The following is a 27,531-nucleotide window of genomic DNA, read 5'->3' on the forward strand; positions in this document are numbered from 1 at the left end:
AGAAACAGAAAGCGACCTTGCTATAGCCTGTTCCAAACAGTGTAATCCCTGATGTTAATCATTGTCTTTCTTTACCTTTACTTGTATCTCTTAGGTGTGGCCACCTGGATGGGGACTCTAAAGAAGTATCCCCTATTTTCACACAGTTCCTAGACTGTATCTGGCAATTAATGGAACAATTTCCATGTGCCTTTGAGTTTAATGAAAATTTCCTGCTGGAAATTCATGACCATGTTTTCTCCTGCCAGTTTGGGAACTTCCTTGGAAACTGCCAGAAGGATCGAGATGATCTGAGGTGAATTCAGTTTGTGAGAAAACACTGAATAGGGAGAGGAGATCAGTGTAAATTTACCAGTCACCCTGAATTTGGGACAGCAGTTCACAAAAGGGGAGGAGAGGACAACTATAAAAATAATTTTTGAAGCATAAAACACTTGGTATTTGTATGGGTAGTCCTCAAAACCTTAGATTCTTTATCTGTGAAATAGGGATAATAATAACCTATTTTTCAGATCTATCATGAGGAACCAATAAAGCAATGGATGTGCAAAGATTTTATAAGGAATGAGTGTGTGAGTAGGCATTAGCTACTGTCCTTTATCATTTGTGTCTAAGATCACTAAATAGCAGGTCATAGGCCAAGTCTGGCTTAACAGGCATATTCTGTTTCATCTGTAGAGTATTTTTTAAACTATTAATTAGTAGTCAGCATTTAAATATCTTAATATTTCACATAAAAATCCAGTTGTTTTAGGATTTTTTCCTCAATCAAAAAGCCACTGTGGCAAGATATTCTGCAAAATCAGGAACTCTGGCAGTACTGGACCTGCATTTTCTAATGGCAATAATCATCTGGAGATGAATAATAGCCTGCTCCATTTGAATGAAGCAAGCTCACACTTGTTTGCCACAATTCTCACTACTCTCTGTAGTTTATTCTCAGCTCACTTCGTATGTTACTTCCCCAGCTCCTATAGGCACTTGAATTGGTACCAGACATAAACTCTAACATCCTTGCAATGTATAAAATGTAAATAATTTTTGAAGTTGACAAGACATAGTTTCTGGGAATAGCATTCTCCTTGTTTTAGAGTCAGAGAAAAAGAATAAAGAGGGGAAGTGACTGTCTCACAGTCCATTCTTGTTTCGTAGTTGTTAGCTGAGTAGCAATTAGCTCAAGTTCTCAGGCCCTGATATGATATATCCTGGATAAGTCTCTAATTCTGTTTTCTTGTCAACACTGAGAACCGTGGTGAATCTTCCTGCTTCAAAATCTGTAGTTACTTAGTAGCTTCTGTGCCCATTTCTATTTCATTTTGCAATGAGAACTTTCTTACCCTCTTCCCAAATGCTTATAAACACATTTGTTCTATCTCTGACCTGCTTTTCTAGCACTAAAATCAGAGATCTTTTCTGTATACTTTTTCTCCACCCTCTTAAAATGAGGCTAATATATCCTCAACCCATTCCTCACACAAATCTGAATCTCCATGTAAAAGTATGAAAGTTGAAAATTTTAACATATGCTTTAATAGTGGTTATATAAAACGAGCAGACATATCATTCATCCATGAAAGAAAAGACATGGACTCTAGAATCAGAGAGACCTGGTTTCAGATTTTGGCTCTGTCACCTACTAGCTGTGTGACTTTTTGCAAATTAATTTTTGTCTCATTTTCTCATTATTATTTTGGGAATAAAATAACTCACAAGGTTTTATTATATAATTTAATAGGGTATTTTAAGTAGAGTCTGGGACAGTGTTTGACACATAGTAAATACTCAACAAATACTACTTACCTTACCTCTGCAAGATTTTTTTTCTTTTTTCAACCAACAACAAATGAGAAAGATGCATATACAGTTCCTTTGGCCTCATTGGAATGATCTGAGAATTCTAAAAGTTACAAGACTACAATTTTTATGTCATATACCCCATATCACTTCTCTTTGTTGTCCTCCTAGAGCTTTTTTTGACACTGTATGAGCAAATGAACTTCCCATGCATGGATACACAGCAGCTTTCACTGGAGACAATGAATTCCATGCTTTTTTGTGTTAACTAAGTCGCTTCCCAGGGACTCAGCTAAGGGATAAGAAGAATCAGTCTTTTAATATAAATATCACAGTACTGTTCACCTAGGATAACTCATAAATATTTGCTAATATAAATTGCTAAATTGTCTTTCACTGTCTTATACCTTCTGAGTGGAGGAGAAGCTGGCTTGAAATAAAATATAGAAAAGCCAGAAATTCACCTCTTGTCTGTTAATTTACCAGATTTTTTTTAAGTAATTCTAGATTTTTTAAAAACTGGAAAGGTTATTCGTAGAATCCAAGATTTGGAAGAGACTGTAAAGATCACATTATACAAATGAGAAAGTAGGCCCAGAAAGGGCTAGGGACATCGCTAAGATTACATCACTACTCTGAGGCAGAGAAAGTATCTTTACATATATACTCGGCATGTTTCTCTTCAATGTGGAATTCTTTCTAATCTCTTTAAAAACGGATAAGTTGAAGCCCAGATAATTTGTTACTCTATCATTCTTCATTACAATTTATTTTCGTTTTCCTTGTATCATATCCTAGCCCTCTGTCTTAAGTTAGGTTACTTGTTAATAGAATTTAGATGATTGTCAAGTTCAGCAGATCTATTGATGTTACTTGCTTGCTGCTTTTAATTTTTTGGCTTGTTTTTCTTTTCTTACAGAATATATGAGAAAACCCATTCAGTGTGGCCTTTCTTGGTTCAGAGGAAACCAGACTTCAGGAACCCTCTCTATAAAGGCTTCACTGTGTATGGGGTACTCAATCCTAGTACTGTGCCGTACAACATTCAGTAAGTTCCTAAGCTGTTCATCCTTTCTTACAGCAAGCCCCAAGGCCTCAGCTTCTTTGCCTCTCCTTGTATAGCTGACATCATCTACATAACCCAGGCTATGGAGTAGGACATTCTCTCCCAGATTACCCATTCCTTGCTGCCTCTGAAAGCAAGACCACACTCCCATTGGTTTTCATGGCTTTGTAGTTACTTGCTTAGGGAAATAAACAAGAAACAATAGTTTATTTATAGTAGTACAACCAGTCAAGATGTAGATTGTTTCATTCCTTTTAGTCTTTTCTTACATATTTTTCTTCTTTCTTATCCTTTTCCCCAACAAAGAGAAGGAAAAACAGAGAAAGAGAATGTGCTGATATAGTTTGTTCTACTTTCCCCACAAAGTGTTAAGTACAGGGTGCCATGCTCACTGACCACAATTCAATGAGTACAAGACAGAACTGAATGCATTTATTAAATCTAATGGTTTATTTTGTATATTCTATAGGATTTTATATATGTAAGGTCATGTCATTTCTGAATAGATATTGTTTTAATTATTCCTTTCCAATTTGGATGCCTTTTATTTTCTTGCCTAATGCCTTATGTAGAACTTCCAGTGCTGAATAGAAGTAGTGAAAGTGAGCATGCTTATACTGTTCCTTATCTTAGGAGGAAATCTTTCAGTCTTTCTGCATTGAGTATGTTATAGTTTTGTTTTGTTTTAAAAATGACCTTTATCATGTTTAGGACATTCTATTCTGTTCCTAGTTTGCTGAGTGCTTTTATGATGAAACTGTTTTAGATTATATCAAATGTTTTTTTTCTGAATCACGTTGAGATGCAGGTGATTATGTATTATTTTCTCCTTAATTTTATTTTTTGTTTGTTTTTGTTTGGCCACACTGCATGGCTTGAGGGATCTCTGTTCCCTGACCAGGGATTGAACCCAGACCATGGTAGTGAAAGCTCAGAATCCAGGGCATTAGGCCAGAGAACTCCCTCTCATTAATTTTGTTAATGTGGTGTGTAGCACTGATTTTCACATGTTGAATCAGCCATGCTTTCCTAGGGTGAATCCCACTTGGTCATGGTATATAATCCTCTTAATATGCTGCTGCATTTGGTTTCCTAGTATATTGTTGAGGATTTTTGCATCTATATTCATAAAGCATATTAATCTACAGTTTTGTTTTCTTATAATGTCCTGGTCTGTCTTTGATATCAAGGTTATAGTGACCACATAGAATGAGCTGAGAGTGTTCCATTCTCTTTAACATTTGGAATAGTTTGAAAAGGATTATTGTTAATTCTTCAATGTTTAGTATAAGTCACCAGTGAAGCCATCTGTTCCTGAATTTTTCTTTGTTGGGAATTTTTTGATTGCTGAATCAGAAACTGTTATAGATCTGTTCAAATTTTTTATTTCTTGAGTCATTTTTGGAAGTTTGTGTGTTTCTAAAAGTTTTTCCATTTCATCTAGTTTGTGGGCATGCAATTGTTCATGACTTTCTCTAGTATTTTTCTTTATTGCTATAACTTCAGTAGTAACATCCCTAACTTAATTTATGATTTTAGTAATTTGAGACTTTCCTCTTTTATTTTTTGAGGCCAAAAATACCTTCGTTTAATGTCAAAAGCATCTTGTACATAAACTGGATAACATATTAAATGATGTATTTCGGTTACTTTTGGGAGTTTGAGGGGCATTTTTCCAGTTTTATTGTGATATAATTGACATATAACATGGTGTAAGTTTAAGGTATATAATGTGATGATCTGATACATGTAAATATTGTGAAATGCTCACCACAACAAGATCAGTTAGCACATCCTCTACTCATACAGTTACCATTTTGCTGTTTGCTGTTATGGCGAGAACATTAAAGCTCTACAATCATAGCAAAATATGGAATGATTCACAAATTTGCATGCTATTATTTTACACCTGTCATGCTAACCCCTGTATCATTCCAATTGTATTATATATGCTGCCAAAATGAGCACCCTGTCATTGTTTTTAATCAGTTTAACTTAATGTTTTATTGAATTTATTAATCTTTTCAAAGAACCAACTTTAGTTTTGTTGATTTTATATATTTTATAATCTCTATTTCATTTATCTCTGTTTTAATCTTTATTATTTCTTCCCTTATGCTAACTTTGGGTTTAATTTGCCCTCCCTTTTTAGCTTCATAAGGTGTAAGATTAAGTGGTTCTTTTTTAATGAATGCATTTACAGTTATAAATTTCCTTTTTAGCAGTTCTTTCTCTGTATCCCATAAGTTTTGGTATATTGTATTTTTGTTTATATCAATCCCAAAGTACTTTTTAATTTGAATTTCAGATAGTTCAGTTCAGTCGCTCAGTCGTGTCTGACTCTTTGCGACCCCATGGACTGCAGCACGCCAGGCCTCCCTGTCCATCACCAACTCCCAGAGTTTATTCAAACTCAGATAAACAAACAATAATTTGCCTAAAGAGCTTAGATCCTTTAATGCACTTAAAGACAGTTCTTAAATGTATACACAAATGGGTTAAAAGTTACAGTTAAAAATTAAAAATAAGAAATAATGAATTGGGGCATTCAAGGCACAGCCTTTCTCTCCTCCCTTAGTGTCATCTTCACCCAGGTGAGACTCCCTGAACATCCATTTCCCCATGCAGGTTCCAAGAAGCAGTCAGTTAAATCACTTTATTCCATAAAAGTCTACAGAATAGATTCTAAGGAAGGGGATATGTGGGTTGAAAGGAATGTATGTATTTAATTTGTTATAGGTAGTGCCAGATTGAGCCTGACCCTCTTGTGGGGTAGAAGCACTGCTTCTCCCTTTCTCTCTGCAGGCAGAGCTTGACTTCCCAGCCCAATCCCTCTATCTACTTCCTTCAAGAAACAGCTCTGTCCTTTTTCCTGACCCTTTTCATCAACAATGTAAGGTTCTAACCAGTGCTGTGATGAGCTATATCGGAGCCTGTTGCAATGGGCCTATATATGTGCTTACCGTCTCTTACTACCCTGTTCTCTGTATCTTTGTGTTTATCTTTTTTGTTTGTTTTTCTTTTTATTCCGCATATGAGTGAAATCATATGTCTTTCTCCATCTGACTTATTTCACTTAGCATAAAACCCTTAATATCCATCCATGTTGTCACTAATGGCAAGATTTTGCCTTTTTATGGCTGAGTAGTATCCTGTTGTATATATATGTATTGTGTGTGTATTTGTGTGTGTGTGTGTGTGTATATATATATATATATATTTTTTCTATTCTTTATCCATCCGTCAGTGAGCAGTTGGGTTGTTTCTATGCCTAGGCTATTGTAAATAAATCTGCAACATACATAGGGGTGATGTGTATCTTTTCAAAGTATTATTTTTGCATTCTTCATACGAATACCCAAAAGTAGAATAGCTGGATTATATAGTATTTCTTTCTTAACTTTTTGATGTATCTCCATACTGTTTTCCATAGTGGCTGCATCAAATTACATTCCAATCAGCAGTGCACAAGAGTTCACTTTTCTCTATACCCTTTCCAACACTTGTTTCCTGCTTTTGATACTAGCCATTCTTATGGGTGTGAGGTGATATATTGGGGTTTTGATTTGCACTTCCCTAATAATTAGTGATGTTGAACTTCTTTTCATGTGCCTGTTGGCTATCTGTATGTCTTCTTTGGAAAAATGTCTGTTCAGATCCTCTGCCAATTTAAAAAAAAAAAAATCAGGGTGTTTATTTTGTTGTTGCTGAGTTATATGAGTTCTTTATATATTTTACATATTAACCCCATATCATATATTTGCAAATGACTTGTCCCATTTGGTAAGTTGTCCTTTCATTTTGCTGATGATTTCCTTTACTGTACAGAAGCTTTTTAGTTTGATGTAGTCCCATTTGTTTATTTTTGCTTTTGTTTTCCTTGCCTGAGGAGAAAGATATTGCTAAGACCAATGTCAAAGAGCATACTGCCTATGTTTTCTTCTAGGGGTTTTATAATTTCAGGTCTTATACTCCAGGATTTGATCCATTTTAAGTTGAATTTTGTGTCTGCTTATGGGTTAATGGTCTAGTTTCTTTTTTTTTTTCTACATGTGGATTGTCCAGTTTTCCTAATGCCATTTTTTGAGGAGACTACCTTCTTCCATAGTATGTTCTTTGCTCTTTTATCATAAATTAATTGTCCATATGTGCATGAGGTTATTTTTGTGCCCTCAATTCTGTTTCATTGTTCTATGTATCTGTTTTTTTGCCAATGCTGTGATGTTTCTGATACTGTAGCTTTGTGGTATGCTTTGAAATCAGGGAGGGGGATACTTTCACTTTGTTCTTTTTCCTCAGAATTTATTTTGCTATTTAAGTGAAAAGTGAAAGTGTTAGTTGCTTGTTTGTGTCTGACTCTTTGTGACCCCATGGGCTGCAGCCAACCAGACTCTTCTCTCCATAGAATTCTCCAGGCAAGAATACTGGTGTGGGTAGACATAACCTTCTCTGAGAATATTCCCAACCCTGGGATTGAACCTGGGTCTCCTGTATTGTAAGCAGATTCTTTACCATCTGAGCCACCAGGGAAGCCCAGGATGCACATAGATTTTAGGATGTTTTGTTTTATTTGTGTGACAGATGTCATCAGGATTTTGATAGGGATTGCATTGAATCAGTAGATTGATTTGGTAATATGGACACTTTAGTAATGTTAATTCTAATCCACAGCCATGGAATGTCTTTCCATTTCTTTGTGTTTTGTTAAGTTTCTTTCAACAGTGTCATAGATTTTAGCTAACTGGTCATTCATTTCCTTAGTTAAATTTATCCCTAGGTATTCTTTCTGTTGTGATTATAAATAGGATTATTTTCTTTTTAATTTCTCTTTCTGCTTGTCTGTTGATAAGGTGTAGAAACTCAAGAGATTTTGCATATGAATTTTGTACCCTGCAACTTTATTCATTTACTATTTCTAATAGCTTTTTTTGGTGGAGGCATTAAGGTTTTCTATAAATAAATTGTGTCATCCACAAGTAGTTACAGTTTTACTTCTTATTTTCCAATTTGGATGCCTTTTATTTCTTTTTCTTTTGTAATTGCTCTGACTAGGACTTTTCATGTTGAATAAGACTGGCAAGAGTGGGCATCCTTGTCTTGTTCCTAATCTTAGAGGTATAGCTTTCAGTTTTTCTTTGTTGAATATGATGTTAGCTGTGGACTTGTCATATATGACTTTTATAATGTTGAGGTATATTTATTCTATACCCATTTTATTGAGAGTTTTTATCATAAATGAGTGTTGAATATTGTCAAATGCCTTTTGTGTACCTATTGAGATGATCATACAATTTTTATTCTTAATTTTGTTGATGTGGTATATCTCATTGGTTGATTTGTGAATGTTGAACCATCCTTGCATCCCTGGAATAAATCCCACTTGGTCACATTGTATCCTTTTAATGTATTGTTGTATATGTTTTGTTAATATTTTGTTGACAACTTTTGTGTCTATGTTCATTAGAGATACTGACCTATACAATTCTTTTTTTGCATTACTCTTGTCTGGTTTTGGTATTAGGTAATATTGAGCTCATAAAATGTGTTAGCAAGCATTCCCTCCTCTTCAATTTGACAAGGGTGGACATTAACTCAACTTTTAATGTTAGGTAAAATTCACCTGTGAAGGGATCTGGTTCTCAATTTTTTTTTCTTGGGGTGAGTTTTTTTATTACATTTCAGTCTCTTTACTAATGATTGGTCTATTCATATTTTCCATTTCTTCATGATTCACTCTTGGACAGTTGTATGATTCTAAAAATTTATCTGCTTTTAGGTTATCTAATTTGTTGCTGTATAGCTGTTCATAGTATTGTTTTATAATTATTTGTATTTCTGTGGTATCCATTGTAATTTCTTCTCTTTTATTTTTTATTTTATTTAGCTGAGCCTTCTCTACTTTTTCTCTTAATGAGTTAAGCTAAATGTTGGTCAATTTTGTTTATCTTTTCAAAAAACCAGCTCCTAGTTTCATTCATATTTTTCTATTAGCTGTTTCATCTCTATTTCCTCTATTTCTAATCTGGTCTTTATTATTTCCTCACTTCCACTAACTCTTAGCTTTGTTTGTTGTTCATTTTATAGTTCTTTTATGGTTATGTTGTTTTTTGAGATTTTTCTTGTATCCTGAGGTAGGCCTGAATTGCTATAAACTTCCCTCCTCATACTGCTTTTGCTGCCTCCCATAAATATTGGTATGTCAGGTTTTCATTTTCATTTGTCTTCCTGTATGTTTTAATTTTGGAGCTTCTCAAGTGGTGCTAGTGGTAAAGACCCCACCTGCCAATGTAAGAGACATAAGAAACATGGATTTGATCTCTGGGTTGGGAAGATCTCTGGAGGAGAGCCTGGCAACCTACTCCAGTATTCTTGCCTGGAGAATCCCATGGACTAGCAGGCTACAGTCCACAGGGTCACCAAGAGTCAGACACGAGTGAAGCAACTTAACACACCCACATGCACGTGTTCTTATTTTATCTTTAATTTCTTCATTGACCCAATAGTTGTTTAGTAGCATGTTTTTTAGTCTCCAAGTAGTTGTAATTTTTTCCAGCTTATTTCTTGTAGCTGATTTCTAATATATATGCCACTGTGTTCAGAAAAAAGACTTGATATGATTTCAATCTTCTGAAATTTATTGAGACTTTTTTGTGTGTATCCTAGCATAGGATCTATCACTGAGAATGTTCCATGTACACTTGATAAGAATGTATATTCTGCTGTATTTTTAAGAAGTAGTCAATACCAACCTATCAAATCTACATGCTCTAATGTTTTCTTTAAGGCAGCTGTTTCCTTGAAGACTTTCTGCCTGGATGATTTGTCCATTGATGTAACAGGGTGTTAACATGTGCTACACTTACTGTGTTGCTTTTAATGTACCCCTTCAATTCTGTCAATAATTCCTTTATATATATTTGTCACTCCTTAACATGGTTCATATATATTAATACTTTTTATATCTTCTTGATGAATTATACCTTTTATCATTTATAATGTCCATCTTTGTCTCTTGTTAACTTTTTTGGCATAGTCTGTTTGTCTGATATGGTATGGCTACATCTACTTTTTTTTGACTGCCATTTACTTCACTTTGAGCCTAGGTTTGTCTTTAGAGCTGAGGTAAGTCTCCTAGAAGCAGCATATAGTTGAGTCTTATTTTTTTTCCCTTTATTTATCCAATCACTCTGTGTCTTTTGATTGCTAAATTCAACAAATTTTTATTTAGAGTGATTATTGCTATCAAGTACTCAGAACTGCCATGTAAACTTTTGTTTCTGATTGATCTATATCTCTGTTGTTTCTTTTTCCTTGTGTTTCTATCTGCTATTTAAATTTGGTGGCTTTCTGTGATGTTTTTCTCAGTTACCTCTTTCTTGTTTCGTGCTCTACTTTAGATTTGTATATGGTAGTTACCATAAAGTTTATACAAAGACTCTCTTAAAGTAGTTTTTTCCTTCTGATAACATCTTATCTTAATTTTTCTATACAATTTCCATCCCTTTTCTCTTTCCTTTATATATTTCTGTTGTCTCAAATTATCCTTTTTTATGTTGTGAGTTTGTTACTAAGTGGAAGTAGCTATAGTTAGTTTTGCTTCTTTTTTGATTTAAATTTTATAATTAAGTTTTAAACAACCTATTCTAATATACAGTTGTCATTTTCTGATTCTGTTTATCACCTTATTCAACATTTTCTGTACCTTTGCCTTTTTCTGTCTGGTAGAAGAGGTCCTTTTAAACATTTCTTGTAAGGCAGTTCTAGTGCTGATGAACTTCCTCAGCTTTTGTTATTTGGGGAAAACCTTCAAACCTTCATCTTTCATATGTAATATCTTTGCTGAATAAAGTATTCTTGGGTTATAGTTTTTAATCTTTCAGTATTTTTAGGATGACATTCCATTCCCTCCTGGCTGGCAGAGAAATCTAATAGAATAATGGAGGTTCTTTTGTAGGTTACCATCTATTTTTCCCCTGGCTGCCTTTGAAATTTTTTCCTTGTCATTAACTTTTGACAGTTTTAATATAATATTTCTTGGAGAAGGTCTTTATTCATCAAGGTAATTAGCTAATTAGGTATTCTCTTGGTTTCATGGACATGCATATCTAATTCATTATCCAGGTTTTAAAAGTTCTCAGCTATTACTTCTTCAAATGAACTCTTCATTCCCTTTCCTTCTCTTGTCCTTCTCGGATAGCTCTCATGCAATTTCTTCATTTTTTGATATCTTTTTTGTCTGTCCTCTTCTACTTGTGTTATTTCTAGATTGTTATCTTCAAGCTCAAGAAATTTCTCTTCCATATGATCAACTCTGTTTTCCAGTGGTTTCTAATGTGTTCTTCATCCCACTTATTGTGGTCTTTAGTTTTAGAATTACTGTTTGGTTCTTTTTGGGGGTTTTAAACTGCTTGGTAATATATTCCTTCTGTTATTTAATTTTATTTCTCATCTCATTGAACTGCTTTTCTGAGTTTTGTTATAGATTATTGAATTTTTTCATGAGCTATATTTCAAATTTTCTATCATTTTGATCACAGTATTCCATGAAATATTTTTCACTGAGGTATAGTTGATGCACAATATTTTATTATCTAAGTTTCAGGTATACAATTTGGTGATACAATTTTAAGGTTATATTCCATTGGTAGTTAATATAAATATTAGCCATATTCCCTATGTTATATAATATATTTTTGTAACATATATTTTATACATAGTAGTTTGTTCCTTTTCATCCCCTACCCCTAATTTGCCATGGCCCTCTTCCCTATCCCCAGCAATAACCACTAGTTTATTCTCTATATCCGTGAGTCAGTTTCTTTCATTTATATTAACTTGTCTATTTTATGTTTTAGATTCCTTATGTAAGTGATAACATATTGTGTTTCTCTTTCTCTGGATAACTTATTTCACATAGCCTAGTACTTTCCAAGTCCATCCGTGTTATTGCAGATAGCAAAATTTCAAAATTTTTATGGGTATTATTCCATTGTATATGTATATACCACATCTTCTTTATTCATTCATGGACACTTGGGTTGCTTCCATATCTTGGCAATTGTAAGTAATACTGCCATGAACACTGGAGTGCATTTAGTTTTTTGAATTAGTGTTTTCATTTTCTTCAGTTATACGACATATAACCCAGCAATTCTACTGTGAAATTGCTGGGTTATATTGTAGTTTTATTTTTGAGAAACCTCCATACTGTTTTCCATGATTACTGTACTAGTTTACATTCCCACCAACACTATACAAGAGTTTATCTCCACATCCTTAATTGTGTTCTTTTTGCATTCTGACATCTTTTGACCCTTCTGACAGGTGTGAGGTGATATCTCATTGTGGTTTCCATTTTCATTTTACTGATAACTGAGGATGCTGAGTGTCTTTTCATGTCCCTGTTGGTCACCTGCATTTCCTCTTTGGATAAATGTCTATCCAGTTTTTCTGCCCATTTTTTAGTCCGTATGTTGTTTTGTTTTGTTTTGTTTTTTTGATGTTGAGCTGTATGAGATATTTATGTATTTTGGATACTAACTCATTACTATTCATGTCATTTGCAAATATTTTCTCCTATTCAGTGGGTTGTCTTTTTGTTTTGTCAATTGATTCCTTTGCTGTGCAAATGCTTTTAAGTTTTATTAGGCCCTATTTACATATTTTGCTTTTATTTCCTTTGCTTCAAGAGACAATTCCAAAAAAAAAAAAATTACTGCTACTATTTATTTCAAAGTGTTCTTTCTTCTTGTGTTTTCTTCTAAGAGTTTTTTTGGTTTGTAGACTTACATGGAGGTCTTTAATCCATCTAGAGTATAGTTTTATATATGGTGTTAGAGAGTATTCTAATTTCATTGTTTTACATGTAGCAGTCCAGTTTTACCAGCATCATTTATGGAAGAGACTATCTTTTCTATGTTGTATATTCCTGCTTCCTTTGTGATAGGTTAATTGACCATAGTTTCATGGGTTTATTATTGGACTTCTATTCTGTTCTGTTGATCTGTGTGTCTGTCTTTGTGACAGTACCATACTGTTTTGATTTGCATTGTATTCAGTAGTATAATTTGGTGTCAGAGAACATGATTCCTCTTGCTCTGTTCTTCTTTGCAAAGATTGTTTAACCTATTTTTGGTTTTTCTTTTTTTCCATAGAACCTTTAAAATGTTTGTTCTAGTTCTATTAAAAATTCTCCTTTTTTGACAGGGATTGCATTGACTCTGTAGATTGTGTTGGGATGTATGGTCATTTCAATAATATTAGCTTTTCCAATCTGTATACTGAGTTATATACCATCTATACCAACTTTGATGAGAGTTTTTATCATGAATCAAAACTGAATCTTGCCAAAAGCTTTTTCTACATCTATGGTGTTGATCACATGGTTTTTATTGTTCAATTTGTAAATGTGATATATCACATTGATTGATTTGCAGACATCAAAAAATCTTTCCGTTCCCAAGATAAATCCCATTTGATCATGTGTGTGATTTTTTGATGTATTGTTGGATAAGTTTTTCTAATATTTTGTTGAGGATTCTGGCATCTATGTTCATTGGTGATATTGGCTTGTAATTTTCTTTTTTGTGTTGTCTTGTCTGCTTTTTTGTATCAGGATGATGCTGGCCTTATAGACTGAAGCATTGCTTTCTCAGCAATGTTTTGGAATAATTTAAAAGGATATGTTAACTCTTCTCTAAATGTTTGGTAGAATTCACCCATTAGGCTGTATAGTTCTTTGGTTTCAGTTTCCAGTTTTATAGTTTATATTTCAGTTCCAGGTTATAATTTCCAGTTTTCTTGAGAGTATTTTTATTATTAATTTGATTATATTACTTATAATTGGTGTGTTCATACTTTCTATTTCTTCCTGGTTCAGTCTTAGGAGATAGTACATGTCTAGGAATTTTTCCTTTTCTTCTAAGTTGTCCATTTTATTAGTGTGTAATTGTTCATGGTAGACTGTTAAGATCCTTTGTATTTCTCTGATGTCAGTTGCAAATTCTTTCTTCTCATTTTTGATTTTATTTATTTTGGCCCTTTCTCTTTTTTTATGATGAATCTGGCTAAATATTTATGAGTTTTATTTATCTTTTCCAAGAACCATCTCTTATTTGATTTTTATTTTAGTCTCCATATCATTTATTTCTGCCCTGATATTTATTTCTTTCCTTCTACCAACTTTGGGTTTTGTTTGCACTTTTTTTATAGTTCCTTTAGGTATAAAGTTAGATTATTTGAATTTATTATTGTTTGCTGAGGTCAGCTTGTTTCACTACAAATGTCCCCCTCAGAACTGCTTTTGCTGTGTCTCATTGATTATGGACCATTGTATTTTTGTTTTTATTTGTTTCCTGGTATTTTTTGAATTCCTCTATGAGTTCTTCAGTGATGCATTGGTTGTTTAGTACCATATGTTTAGCCTCCATGTGTTCTTTTTTTTTTTTCCAGGTATTTTTCAGTTGCTAGTCTCACAACTTGTGTGCTTGGAAAAGATACTTGATAAGTTTTCAAATTGTGTCAATTTACTGATGCTTCATTTGTGGCCTAGTATGAGATCTACTCTTAGAATGTTCCATGTGACCTTAAAAAAATGTGTATTGTGTTGTTTTGGCTTGGACCATTTTATATAACATATATATATCTCAAGTCTATTTGGTCTAATGTGTCATTTAAGGCCAAAGTTTCCTGGTTGCTTTTCTACCCGAATGACCTTTCCATTGATATTAGAGAGGTATTATCAGTTCAGTTCAGTTCAGTAACTGAATCGTGTCCGACTCCTTGAGATCCCATGGACTTCAGCACGTCAGGCCTCCCTGTCCATCACCAACCCTGGAGCTTACTCAAACTCATGTCCATTGAGTTGGTGATGCCATCCAACCATCTCGTCCTCTGTTGTCCCCTTCTCCTCCCACCTTCAATCTTTCCCACCATCAAGGTATTTTCCAATGAGTCAGTTCTTCACACCAGGTGGCCAAAGTATTGGAATTTCAGCTTCAGTATCAGTCCTTGCAATGAATATTCAGCACTGATTTCCTTTAGAATTGACTGGTTGTATCTCTTTCCAGTCCAATGGACTCTTGAGTCTTCTCCAACACCACAGTTCAAAAGCATCAGTTCTTTGGCACTCAGCTTTCTTTATAGTCCAACTCTCACATCCATACATGACAAGTGGAAAAACCGTAGTTTTGACCAGATGGACCATTGTTGGCAAAGTAATGTCTCTGCTTTTTAATATGATGTCTAGGTTGGTCATAGGTTTTTTCCCAAGGAGCAAGCATCTTTTAAGTTCATGGCTGCAGTCACCATATGCAGTGATTTTGGTGCTCAAAAAATAAAGTCTCTTACTGTTTCCATTGTTTCTTCATCTATTTGCCATGAAGTGATGGGACTGGATGCCATGATCTTAGTTTTCTGAATGTTGAATGTTAAGCCAACTTTTTCACTCTCCTCTTTCACTTTCAAGAGGCTCTTTAGTTGTTCTTCACTTTCTGCCATAAGGGTGGTGTCATTTGCGTATCTGAAGTTATTGATCATTCTCCTGGCCATCTTAATTCCAGCTTGTGCTTTATCCAGCCTGGCATTTTGCATGATGCACTCTGCATATAAGTTAAATAAGTAGGATGACAATATATGACTTTGATGTACTTCGTTCCCACTTTGGAACCGGTCTGTTGGTCCATGTCCAGGTCTAACTGTTGCTTCTTGACCAGCATACAAATTTCTCAGGAGTCATGTAAGGTGGTTTGGTGTAACCATCTCTTTAAGAATTTTCCACAGTTTGTTGTGATCCACACAGTCACAGTCTTTGGTGTAGTCAATAAAGCAGTAGTAGATGTTTCTCTGGAGCTCTCTTGCTTTTTTGATGATTCAACAAAGGTTGGAAATTTGACCTCTGGTTTCTCTGCCTTTTCTAAATCCAGCTTGAACACCTGAAAGTTCATGGTTCACATACTGTTGAAGCCTGGCTTGGAGAATTTTGAGTATTACTTTATTAGCATGTGAGATGAGTGCAATTATGTGGTAGTTTGAACATTCTTTGACATTGCCTTTCTTTGGGATTGGAATGAAAACTGACCTTTTCCATTCCTGTGGCCACTGCTGAGTTTTTCAAATTTGCTGGCATATTGAGTGCAGCACTTTCCCAGCATCATCTTTTCAGATTTGAAATAGCTCAACTGGAATTCCATCACCTCCGCTAGCTTTGTTCATAGTGATGCTTCCTAAGGCCCAGTTGACTTCACATTCCAGGATGTCTGGCTCTAGGTGAGTGATCACACCATCATGGTTATCTGTGTCATGAAGACCTTTTTTGTATAGTTCTTCTGGGTATTCTTGCCACCTCTTCTTCTGCTTCTGCTAGATTCATACCATTTCCATCCTTTATCATGCCCATCTCTGCATGAAATGTTCCCTTGGTATCTCTAATTTTCTTGAAGGGATCTGCTATTATTGTGTTACTGCTAATTTCTCCCTGTATATCTTAATATTTTCTTTAGGTATTTAGATGCTCTTATGTTGAGTACATAGATATTTACAACTGATGTAACTTTGGTCTCTTTGTTCTTATGTAATGTTCTTTTCTTTTGTAACAGTCTTTATTTTAAAGTCTTATTTGTCTGATACATATATATGTGTGTATATATTGTATATATATATACACTTTATTTTAAATTTTATTTGTCTGATACATGTGTGTGTGTGTGTGTGTGTGTGTGTGTGTGTGTATTCCCTGTTGGCTCAGATGGTAAAGAATCTCTCTGCAGTGCAGGAAACCTGGGTTCAATTACTGGGTCAGGAAGACCCCCCGGGGAAGGGAACGATGACTGCCCACCGCAATATTCTTGCTTAGAGAATCCCATGGACAGAAGAGCCTGGTGGGCCGCAGTCCATTGGGTCACAAAGAGTCAGACACAACTGAGCAACTTAGTGCGTGTATATATATATATATATAATTACTAACCTTTGCCACTTAAATTACAGTGTAACAGTAGGTTTCTCTTTGAGTTAACCTTATATGGGACTCTGTGCTTCCTGGATCTTGATATCTCTTTCATTTCTCAGGTGAGGGAAATTTTTAGCTATTATGTCTTCAGATATGTTCTCATCTCCTTTATCTCTCTTCTCCTTCTGAGAACCCTGTAATGTGAATATTAGTGCATTTGATATGTCCCAGAGATCTCTAAACTGTCCTTATTTTATTTCATTCTTTTTTTTTTTCCTTTTTCTCTTCAGGAAAACTAATTTTCACTACTCTATCATCCAGCTCACTGATCTGTTCCTCTCTATCTTTTAGTCCTCTATTTATTTCTTCTATTGTATTTTCATTTCAGTTATTCTATTTCTTATTTCCAGTTGTTGTTTATATTTTCATACTCTTTGTTAAAACTTCTAACTTCCTACTTTGTGCATCCATTCATCTCCCGGGTACTTTGATCATCTTTTAGATCACTATCCTGAACTCTTTGTCAGGTAAATTGCCTATTTCCACTTTACTTTGTTCTTCTAGTGTTTTGTTTTGTTCCTTTGTTTGGAACATGTTCCTCTCTTACCTCATTTTTCCTAAGTTTCTGGTTTTATTTTCATGTATCTAGTAGGTTGATTATGTTCCAAGCCTTAAAGTAGTGGCCTTAAATAAGTCTGAAATAGAAAAACAAATATCGTATATTAACACATTTATAGAATCTAGAAAAGTGATACTGATGAACCTATCTGTAGGTTCAGCAATAGAGATGAACCTATCCGTAGGGCAGCAATAGAGACACAGACATAGAGAACAGACTTGTGGACACTGTGGGGGAAGGGGAGGGTGAGATGATTTGAGAGAGTAGCATTGAAACTCATATACATTACCATATGTAAAATAGATAATTGGTGGGAATTTGCTGTATGACACAGGGAGCACAACACAGTGCTCTGTGACAATCTAGAGGGATGGGATGGGGTGGGAGATGAGAGGAGGTTCAAGAGTGTGGGGGACATGTATATCTGTCTGATTCATGTTGATGTATGGCAGAAACCAAGACATCATCATAAAGCAATTATCCCCCAATTAAAAATGAATAAATTTTTAAAATAATATTTAAATTGATAATAAAAAAAGAAGTGGCCCTTTTAAGGAAATGTCCTAATACATCCTGCAGCAAACTCCTTGCTCATAAACCAAGATATATGCTCTAAGGCTTCCTGCTATGTTGGGCTTTGTGGGTCTGTCTTTTGTGTTATGCTGATTATACGGGCAGTCTGATAAATTTTGTTGGCCCCCAGTCTGGTCGGTTGCTACATCTTACCTTATAATGAGGTTGCTAGCTGCTGGTTGATAGGACTTGATTGACTGTGGTCACAAGATTGACTGTGGAAAGCTGGGGTTCTCTGGTGCAAGTGCTTAGTCACTGGTAGATAGAGTAAAGTTCAGGAGAACACAGGGCTTTTGCCTGCTTGCTGGTGAGTGAAGCCAGGTCCTGGGTCTAGTGCTGGTCCACTTGCATGCAATGTTGTGGCCTAGAGACTGGTTATAAGTCCTAGGTATCCCAGAGCTGGTGTTGGATCACTGGTGCTTGGTGGCCTGTTCATGACACAGTTCACTGTACATTCTGAAGTATCCTAAAGTTTCTATTGACCTCCTGGTTGGTGTGGCCAAGGCCCAGCTGATTCTAGTGCAGAATCTAGCCTGCTAGTGGGTAGGCTATGTCGACCAGATGCATAGCTGCTATTTTCTCATGGCTAGTGTCTGTCTGCTGGGGGTTATGCTGATCCCAAGGCTAGAGCAGGTTCACTGGTGTTGCGTTTCCAGGACCCAGCTCATCATAACATGGAGTCTGGCTTGCTGGTGGGCAGGTTGGGTGCACAAATTGCAGGACTGTGGTTTTCTTGTGTTTAGTGTCTGCCCCCAGCAGGTGCAGCTGGTCCAAACTACAGTAGACTCCATGGAAGGCCTTGTCCTTCAGAGAATTCTGGAAGATTTTGGGATTCTGGGGCTAGTTCCTGCCAACTGGTGAGTGGAGCTGAATCCTAGGCCCTCTGGTAGGAATGGCCATTTCCAGAGACACTTGGGGACTCAAAGGGTCTTAAGGATGCTTGTCTGCTGGTGGGTGGGGCTGTGTCCTTACATAGTTAGTTGCTTGATTCGAGGTATTCCAGTACTGCAACCTATAGTCCCTTGGGCCAGAATGGGGCTAGATCCTGGGGCTCATAAGATACAGGGAAAATTCAACATTGCCACCACTATTGTCCACCTAGTAAAACAAACTGCCAATGATGGCAGCTTCCAGTGCCTGTTTCCCTCAGGTGAGCTAAAGTTTGCTCAGTGTCTGGTACACTCTCCAAGTCTCTGTTTACCAGCCCTCTGACACTCTTGAGAGTAAGCCCCACTGACTGTCAAAGTCAATTGCTCTGGGCCCTTGTCTTACAGGTACAGAACCCCCATGATTGAGAGCCCAATGTCAGGCTCAGACATCTCACTAATTTAGGAGAGCCTCTACAACTGTAATTATTCTGTTTGTGGACCATCAACATGGATATTTGACTATACTGAGACTTGCCTGTACTGAGAACAGTTACTCCTACCCATATGGTTTTGATTCCTTCTTCATATCTTTCATTGTAGAAATTTTTCTGGTAGGTACCAGGTTTTTTCATCAGTGATTTTTTTTTTCTATAAATAGTTGTGATTTTGGTGTTGCTGTGAGAGGAGATTAGCTTAAGGTCTTTCTATTCTGCTATCACTGCCAATTTTAACTATTCCATGACTTTTAAGTTTGATTTCTGGTGAATTATCATTTTCTTTTTGTGATACAGTGTTACTGTGGTTTTTCTTGGGATATGATGAGTTGTTTATCTAGTAGTGCATGTGAAGTCAGAAAAGACTTTCCTCTTTAGGTAAAACTATTATTATTATTATTATTTTTTACTTTATTCTGGAGTGTAGCTGATTTACAGTATTGCAATAGTTTTTTTTCTTAATAATTCATAAATTTTACTTTTTTTTTCATTTATTTTTATTAGTTGGAGGCTAATCACTTTACAATACCACAGTGGGTCTTGTCATACATTGACATGAATCAACCATGGATTTACATGTATTCCCCATCCCGATCCCCCCTCCCACCTCCCTCTCCACCCGATCCCTCTGGGTCTTCCCAGTGCACCAGGCCCGAGCACTTGTCTTATGCATCCAACCTGGGCTGGTGATCTGTTTCACTATAGATAATATACATGTTTTGATGCTGTTCTCTCGAAACATCCCACCCTCGCCTTCTCCCACAGAGTCCAAAAGTCTGTTCTGTACATCTGTGTCTGTTTTTCTGTTTTTGCATTAGTTTTGAGTGTAGAGCAATGTGATTTAGTTGTATATATTCATATATCTATTTCTCAGATTCTTTTCCCACATAGATTATTACAGATTATTGAGTATGTGCTATATAGTAGCTCCTCGTTGATTTTCTGTAGTAGTGACTACGTGTTAATTCCAGCTTCCTTATTTATCACTCCCCCACATTTGGTAACCATAAGTTTGTTTACTAAGTCTGCGATTCTCTTTCTGTTTTATAAGTAAATTAATTTCTATCATTTTTAGATTACACAAATAAGAGATATCATGTAATATTTGTCTTGTCTGACATACATCACTTAGTAGGATAATTTCTAAGTACATGCATGTTGCTGTAAATGGCATTATTTCATTATTTTAAATAACAGAGTAATATTCCATTGTATATATGTACAACATCTTCTTTATCCAATCATCTGTCAGTAGACATTTAGGCTGCTTCCGTGTATTTGCTAAGTGCTACAGTGAACACTGATGCTGATGCTAGGAGGGATTGGGGGCAGGAGGAGAAGGGGACGACAGAAGATGAGATGGCTGGATGGCATTACCGACTCGATGGGCATGAGTTTGAGTAAACTCCGGGAGTTGGTGATGGACACGGAGGCCTGGCGTGCTGCAATTCATGGGGTCGCAAAGAGTTGGACACAGTTGAGTGACTGAACTGAACTGAACAGTGAACACTGGGATGTGTGTATCTTTCTGAATTATGGTTTTCTCCAAATATATGCAGAGGAGTGGGATACTGGATCATATAGTAGTTCTAGTTTTAATTTTTTTCTTAACATATATATATTTTATTGAGGTATAGTTGACTTATAATGTTTCAGGTGCATGGCCAGGTGATTCAGTTATACATATACACACATTAATTTTGAAATTATTTTCCATTATAGGTTATTACAAGATTTTGACTATAGTTCCCTATGTTATCCAGTAAACCTTCATTGCTTGTTGCATATATGTATGTATGTATGTGTGTTTGTGTGTGTGTGTGTGTATAAAATTAGAAAAATATTCATACTAAGCCAAAAGAATGGAATCAAAATGTTATAATTTTTTTAGTAGACAAAAATGTCTGTTTTCTAAAATATATATTATACATATTAGTTATACATATGTATACAAAAGCTTTTCTACTGTGCTTGATAAAGTCTTCAGAAAGAACATTAAAAGAAAAAGAAGAGATGGAGAAATTGGAAAATATAAGCTAACTTAAATGGGGGAACTAAATATGAAATAGAAAAAGTGGAACAAACTAGGTAAAAGTAAAAGATCATCATAGGGTCCCATTATTTTTATTTTATTTATTTATTTTTAATTTATGTATTTATTTCAATTGGAGGCTAATTACAATATTGTAGTGGTTTTTGCCATACATTGACAAAAATCAGACATGGGTTTACGTGTGTTTCCCATGCTGAACTTCCCCATCCCATCCCTCAGGGTCATTCCAGTCCACTGGCCCTGAGCACCCTGTCTCATGCATCGAACCTGGACTGATGATCTATTTCACATATGGTAATATACACGTTTCAATGCTATTCTCTTAGATCATCCCACCCTCACCTTCTCCCACAGAGTCCAAAAGTCTGTTCTTTTCATCTATAACTCTTGCTGTCTCGCATATAGGGTCATCGTTACCATCTTTCTAAATTCCACATATATGCATTGATATACTATATTGGTGTTTTTCTTTCTGACTTACTTCACTCTGTATATTAGGCTCCAGTTCCATCCACCTCATTAGAACTGATTCAAATGCATTCTTTTTAATACCTGAGTAATGTTCCGTGGTGTATACGTACCACAGCTTTCCTATCCATTCGTCTGCCGATGGGCATCAATGTTGCTTCCATGTCCAGGCTCTTGTAAACAGTGCCGCGATGAACATTGGGGTACACGTGTCTCTTTCAATTCTGGTTTCCTCACAGTGCGTGCCCAGCAGTAGGATTGCCGGGTCGTATGGCAGTTCTATTCCCAGTTTCTTAAGGAATCTCCACATGGTTCTCCATAGTGGCTGCATGAGTCTGCATTCCCACCAACAGTGTAAGAGGGTTCTCTTTTCTCTGCACCCTCTCCAGCATTTATTGTTTGTAGACTTTATGATAGCAGCCATTCTGACTAGCGTGAGATGATACCTCATTGTAGTTTTTATTTGAATTTCTCTGATAATGAGTGATATTGAGAATCTTTTCATGTGTTTGTTAGCCATCTTATGTCTTCTTTGGAGAAATGTCTGTTTAGTTCTTTGGCCCACTTTTTGATTGGGTTGTTTATTTTTCTGGAATTGAGCTGCAGGAGCTGCTTGTATATTTTTGAGATTAATTCTTTGTCAGTTGCTTCATTTGCTAATATTTTCTCCCATTCTAAAGTCTGTCTTTTCACCTTGGTTAAACTTTCATTCACTGTACAAAAGCTTTTAAGTTTAATTAAATCCCATTTGTTTATTTTTGCTTTTATTTCCATTAATCTGGGAGGTGGGTCATAGAGGATCCTGCTATGATTTATGTCAAAGAGTGTTTTGCCTATGTTTTCCTCTAGGAGTTTTATAGTTTCTAGTCTTACATTTAGATCTTTAATCCATTTCTAGTTTATTTTTGTATATGGTGTTAGAAAGTGTTCTACTTTTATTCTTTTACAAGGGCTTAACCAGTTTTCCCAGCACCACTTGTTAAAGAGATTGTCTTTTCTCCATTGTATATTCTTACCTCCTTGTCAAAGATAAGGTGTCCATAGGTGTATGGATTTACCTCTGGGCTTTCTATTTTGTTCCACTGATCTATATTTCTGTCTTTATGCCAGTACCATACTGTCTTGATGACAGTAGCTTTGTAGTATAGTCTGAAATCAGGCAGGTTGATTCCTCCAGTTCCATTCTTCTTTCCCAAAATTGCTTTGGCTATTCGAGGTTTTTTGTATTTCCATACAAATTATGAAATTATTTGTTCTACTTCTCTGAAAAACACCGTTGGTAGCTTGTTAGAGATTGCATTGAATCTATAGATTGCTTTGGGCAGTATACTCATTTTCACTATATTGATACTTCTGATCCATAAACATGGTATATTTCTCCATCTATTTGTGTCATCTTTGATTTATTTCATCAGTTTTTTATAGTTTTCTATATATAGGTCTTTTGTTTCTTTAGGTAGATTTATTCCTAAGTATTTTATTCTTTTCGTTGCAGTGGAGAATGGAATTGTTTCCTTAATTTCTCTTTCTGTTTTCTTATTGTTAGTGTATAGGAATGCAAGGGATTTCTGTGTGTGAATTTTATATCCTGCAACTTTACTACATTCATCGATTAGCTCTAGTAATTTTCTGGTGGAGTTTTTAGGGTTTTCTATGTAGAGGATCATGTCATCTGCAAACAGTGAGAGTTTTATTTCTTCTTTTCCAATCTGGATTCCTTTTATTTCTTTTTCGTTTCTGGTTGTTGTGGCTAAAACTTCCAAAACTATGTTGAATAGTACTGGTGAGAGTGGGCACCCTTGTCTTGTTCCTGACTTTAAGGGAAATGATTTCAATTTTTCACCATTGAGGATAAAGTTTGCTGTGGGTTTAACATATATGGCTTTTGTCATGTTGAGGTATGTTCCTTCTATGCCTGCTTTCTGGAGAGTTTTTATCATAAATGGATGTTGAATTTTGTCAAATGCTTTCTCTGCATCTATTAAGCTAATCATATGGATTTTATCTTTCAGTTTATTAATGTGGTGTATCAACCAGTTGATTTCTGAATATTGAAGAATACTTGCATCCCTGGGATAAAGTGCAATTAGTCATGATGTATGATCTTTTTCATATGTTGTTGGATTCTGTTTGCTAGACTTTGGTTAAGGATTTTTGCATCTATGTTCATCAGTGATATTGGCCTGCAGTTTTCTTTTTTGTGGCATCATTTTATAGTTTTGGTATTAGGGTGATGGTGGACTCATAGAATGAGTTTGGAAGTTTACCTTCCTATGCAATTTTCTGGAAGAGTTTGAGTAGAATAGGTGTTAGCTTTTCTCTCGTCTCAATTTTTGGTAGAATTCAGCTGTGAAGCCATCTGGTCCTGGGCTTTTGTTTGTTGAAATATTTTTTATTACAGTTTCGATTTCTGTGCTTGTGATCAGTCTGTTAAGATTTTTCTGTTTCTTCCTGGTTCAGTTTTGGAAGATTATGCTTTTCTAAGAATTTGTCCATTTCTTCGCAGTTGTCTGTTTTATGACATGTAGTTGCTGATAATAGTCTCTTATGATCCTTTGTATTTCTGTGTTGTCTGCTGTGATTTCTCCATTTTCACTTCTAATTTTGTTGATTTGATTCATCTCCCTTTGTTTGTTGATGAGTCTGGCTAATAGTTTGTCTATTTTATTTATCTGCTCAAAGAACCAGTTTCAGCTTGTTGATTTTTGCTATGATCTCTTTTGTTTCTTTTGCATTTATTTCTGCCCTAAGTTTTAAGATTTCTTTCCTTCTACTAACCCTGGAGTTCTTCATTTCTTCCTTCTCTAGTTGCTTTAGGTGTAGAGTAAGGTTATTTATTTGACTTTTTTCTTGTTTCTTGAGATAAGCCTGTATGCTATGAACCTTCCCCTTAGTACTAGTTTCACAGTATCCCATGGGTTTTGGGTTGTTGTGTTCTCATTTTCATTCATTTCTATGCATATTTTGATTACTTTTTTTTATTTCTTCTGTGATTTTGGTTATTCAGCAGAGTGTTGTTCAGCCTCCATATGTTGGAATTTTTAATAGTTTTTCTACTGTAATTGACATCTAATCTTACTGTATTGTGGTCAGTAAAGATGCTTGGAATGATTTCAGTTTTTTTTTTTAATTTACCAAAGCTAGATTTATGGCCCAGGATGTGATCTATCCTTGAGAAGGTTCCATGTACACTTGAGAAATTGGTGAAATTCATTGTTTTGGGGTGAAATGTCCTATAGATATCAATTAGGTCTAACTGGTCTATTGTATCATTTAAAGTTTGTGTTTCCTTGTTAATTTTCTGTTTAGTTGATCTGTCCATAGGTGTGAGTGGGGTATTAAAGTCTCCCACTATTATTGTGTTATTGTTAATTTCCCCTTTCATACTTGTTAGCATTTGCCTTACATATTACAGTGCTCCTATGTTGGGTGCATATAGATTTATAATTGTTATATCTTCTCCTTGGATTGATCCTTTGATCATTATGTAGTGTCCTTCTTTGTCTCTTTTCACAGCCTTTATTTTAAAGTTTATTTTATCTGATATGAGTATGGCTACTAATCCTTTATTTTGGTCTCTGTATTTGTGTGGGATATCTTTTTCCAGCCTTTGACTTTCGGTCTGTATGTGTCCCTCATTTTGAGGTGGATCTCTTGTAGACAGCATATATAGGGGTCTTGTTTTTGTATCCATTCAGCCAGTCTTTGTCTTTTGGTTGGGGCATTCAACCCATTTACATTTAAGTGTGATCCCATTTCCATTTACTTTGTTGTTTCGGATTCAAGTTTATACACCCTTTCTGTGTTTCCTGTCTAGAGAAGATCCTTTAGCATTTATTGAAGAGCTGGTTTGGTGATGCTGAATTCTCTCAGCTTTTGCTTGTCTGTAAAGCTTTTGATTTCTCCTTCATATTTGAATGAGATCCTTGCTGGGTACAGTAATCTGGATTGTAGATTATTCTCTTTCATCACTTTAAGTATGTCCTGCCATTCCCTTCTGGCCTGAAGAGTTTCTATTGATAGATCAGCTGTTATCCTTATGGGAATCCGCTTGTGTGTTATTTGTTGCTTTTCCCTTGCTGCTTTTAATATTTGTTCTTTGTGTTTGATCTTTGTTAATTTGATTAATATGTGTCTTGGGGTGTTTCGCCTTGGGTTTATCCTGTTTGGAACTCTCTGGGTTTCTTGGACTTGGGTGACTATTTCCTCACCCATTTTAGGGAATTTTTCAACTATTATCTCCTCAAGTATTTTCTCATGGCCTTTCTTTTTGTCTTCTTCTTCTGCGACTCCTATGATTCGAATGTTGGGGCGTTTCACATTGTCCCAGACGTCTCTGAGGTTGTCCTCATTTCTTTTAATTCTTTTTTTCTTTTTTCCCATCTGCTTCATTTATTTTTACCATTTTATCTTCTACCTCACTTATCCTATCTTCTGCCTCCATTATTCTACTGTTGGTTCCCTCCAGAGTGTTTTTTGCCTCATTTATTGCATTATTCATTATATATTGATTCTTTTTTATTTCTTCTAGGTCCTTTCTAAACATTTCTTGCATCTTCTCAATCCTTGTCTCCAGGCTATTTATCTGTAATTCCATTTTGTTTTCAAGATTTTGGATCATTTTCACTATCATTATTCTGAATTCTTTTTCAGGTAGATTCCCTACCTCTTCCTCTTTTGTTTGGTTTGATGGACATTTATCCTGTTCCTTTACCTTCTGAGTATTTCTCTGCTTTTTCATCTTGATTTAGATTTCTTTGTTTGGGTGGCCTTTCCATATTCTGGTAGTTTGTGGTTCCCCTTTATTGTGGAGGTTCCTCACTGTGGTTGGGTTTGAATGGGTGGCTAGTGAAGGTTTCCCAGTCAGGGAAGCTTGTGTTGGTGTTCTGGTGGGTGGAGCTGTATTTCTTCTCTCTGGAGTACAATGAAGTGTCTAGTAGTGAGTTTTGAGATATCAGTGGGTTTGGTGTGACTTTGGGTAATCTGTATATTGAAGTTCAGGGCTATGTTCCTGTGTTGCTGGAGAATTTGCATAGTATGTCTTGCTCTGGAACTTGTTGGCTCTTGGGGGGTGGTTGGTTTCAGTGTACATATGGAGGCTTTTGAATGAGCTCTTATCGATTAATGTTCCCTGAAGTCAGGAGTTCTCTGGTGTTCCTGGGTTTTGAACTTAAGCCTCCTGCCTTTGGATTTCAATCTTATTCTTACAGTAGCCTCAAGACTCCTCCATCTATACAGCACCAATGTTAAAACATCTACGTTAATGATGAAAAGTTTCTCCACAGTGAGGGACACCCAGAGAGATTCACAGAGTTACATGGAGAAGAGAAGAGGGAGGAGGGACATAGAGGTGACCAGGAGAAGAAGGGGAATCAAAAGGAGAGAGACAGATCCAGCCAGTAATCTGTTCCCTAAGTGTTCTCCTCAGCCCAGAACACACAAAGAGATTCACAGAGTTGGATAGAGAATAGAAGGGTGAGGGATGAGATAGAGGTGACCTGGTGGAGAAAAAGGAGATTCAAAAGGGGGAGAGAGCAGTCAAGCCAGTAATCACACTCCCAAGTAAAAATGGGTACTGAAGACTGGGTTCTTAAAGGTACAAAGTTGATAACAAATACCAAAAAGCAAAGATTAAAAATCTGGAGTAGAG

The 27,531-nt window shown here is 35.7% G+C and overlaps 1 protein-coding gene across 2 annotated transcripts in view; it reads left to right on the top strand.

Annotated features, from left to right (window-relative positions):
* Positions 1-27,531, top strand: part of MTMR8 (myotubularin related protein 8) — a 249,806-nt gene that overhangs the window by 118,787 nt on the left and 103,488 nt on the right. Inside the window, exons 11-12 of one of the 2 annotated variants that reach the window (XM_043457715.1) lie at positions 95-295; positions 2,714-2,842. The exons of the other annotated variant lie outside the window; for it this stretch is intronic. Of the exons in view, the coding sequence (XP_043313650.1) occupies positions 95-295; positions 2,714-2,842 (330 nt within the window). The remainder of the gene's footprint in view (positions 1-94; positions 296-2,713; positions 2,843-27,531) is intronic. 2 annotated transcript variants of the gene reach the window in all.

The sequence above is a fragment of the Cervus canadensis genome, chromosome X, assembly GCF_019320065.1.
Source record: "Cervus canadensis isolate Bull #8, Minnesota chromosome X, ASM1932006v1, whole genome shotgun sequence".
NCBI lineage: Eukaryota > Metazoa > Chordata > Mammalia > Artiodactyla > Cervidae > Cervus > Cervus canadensis.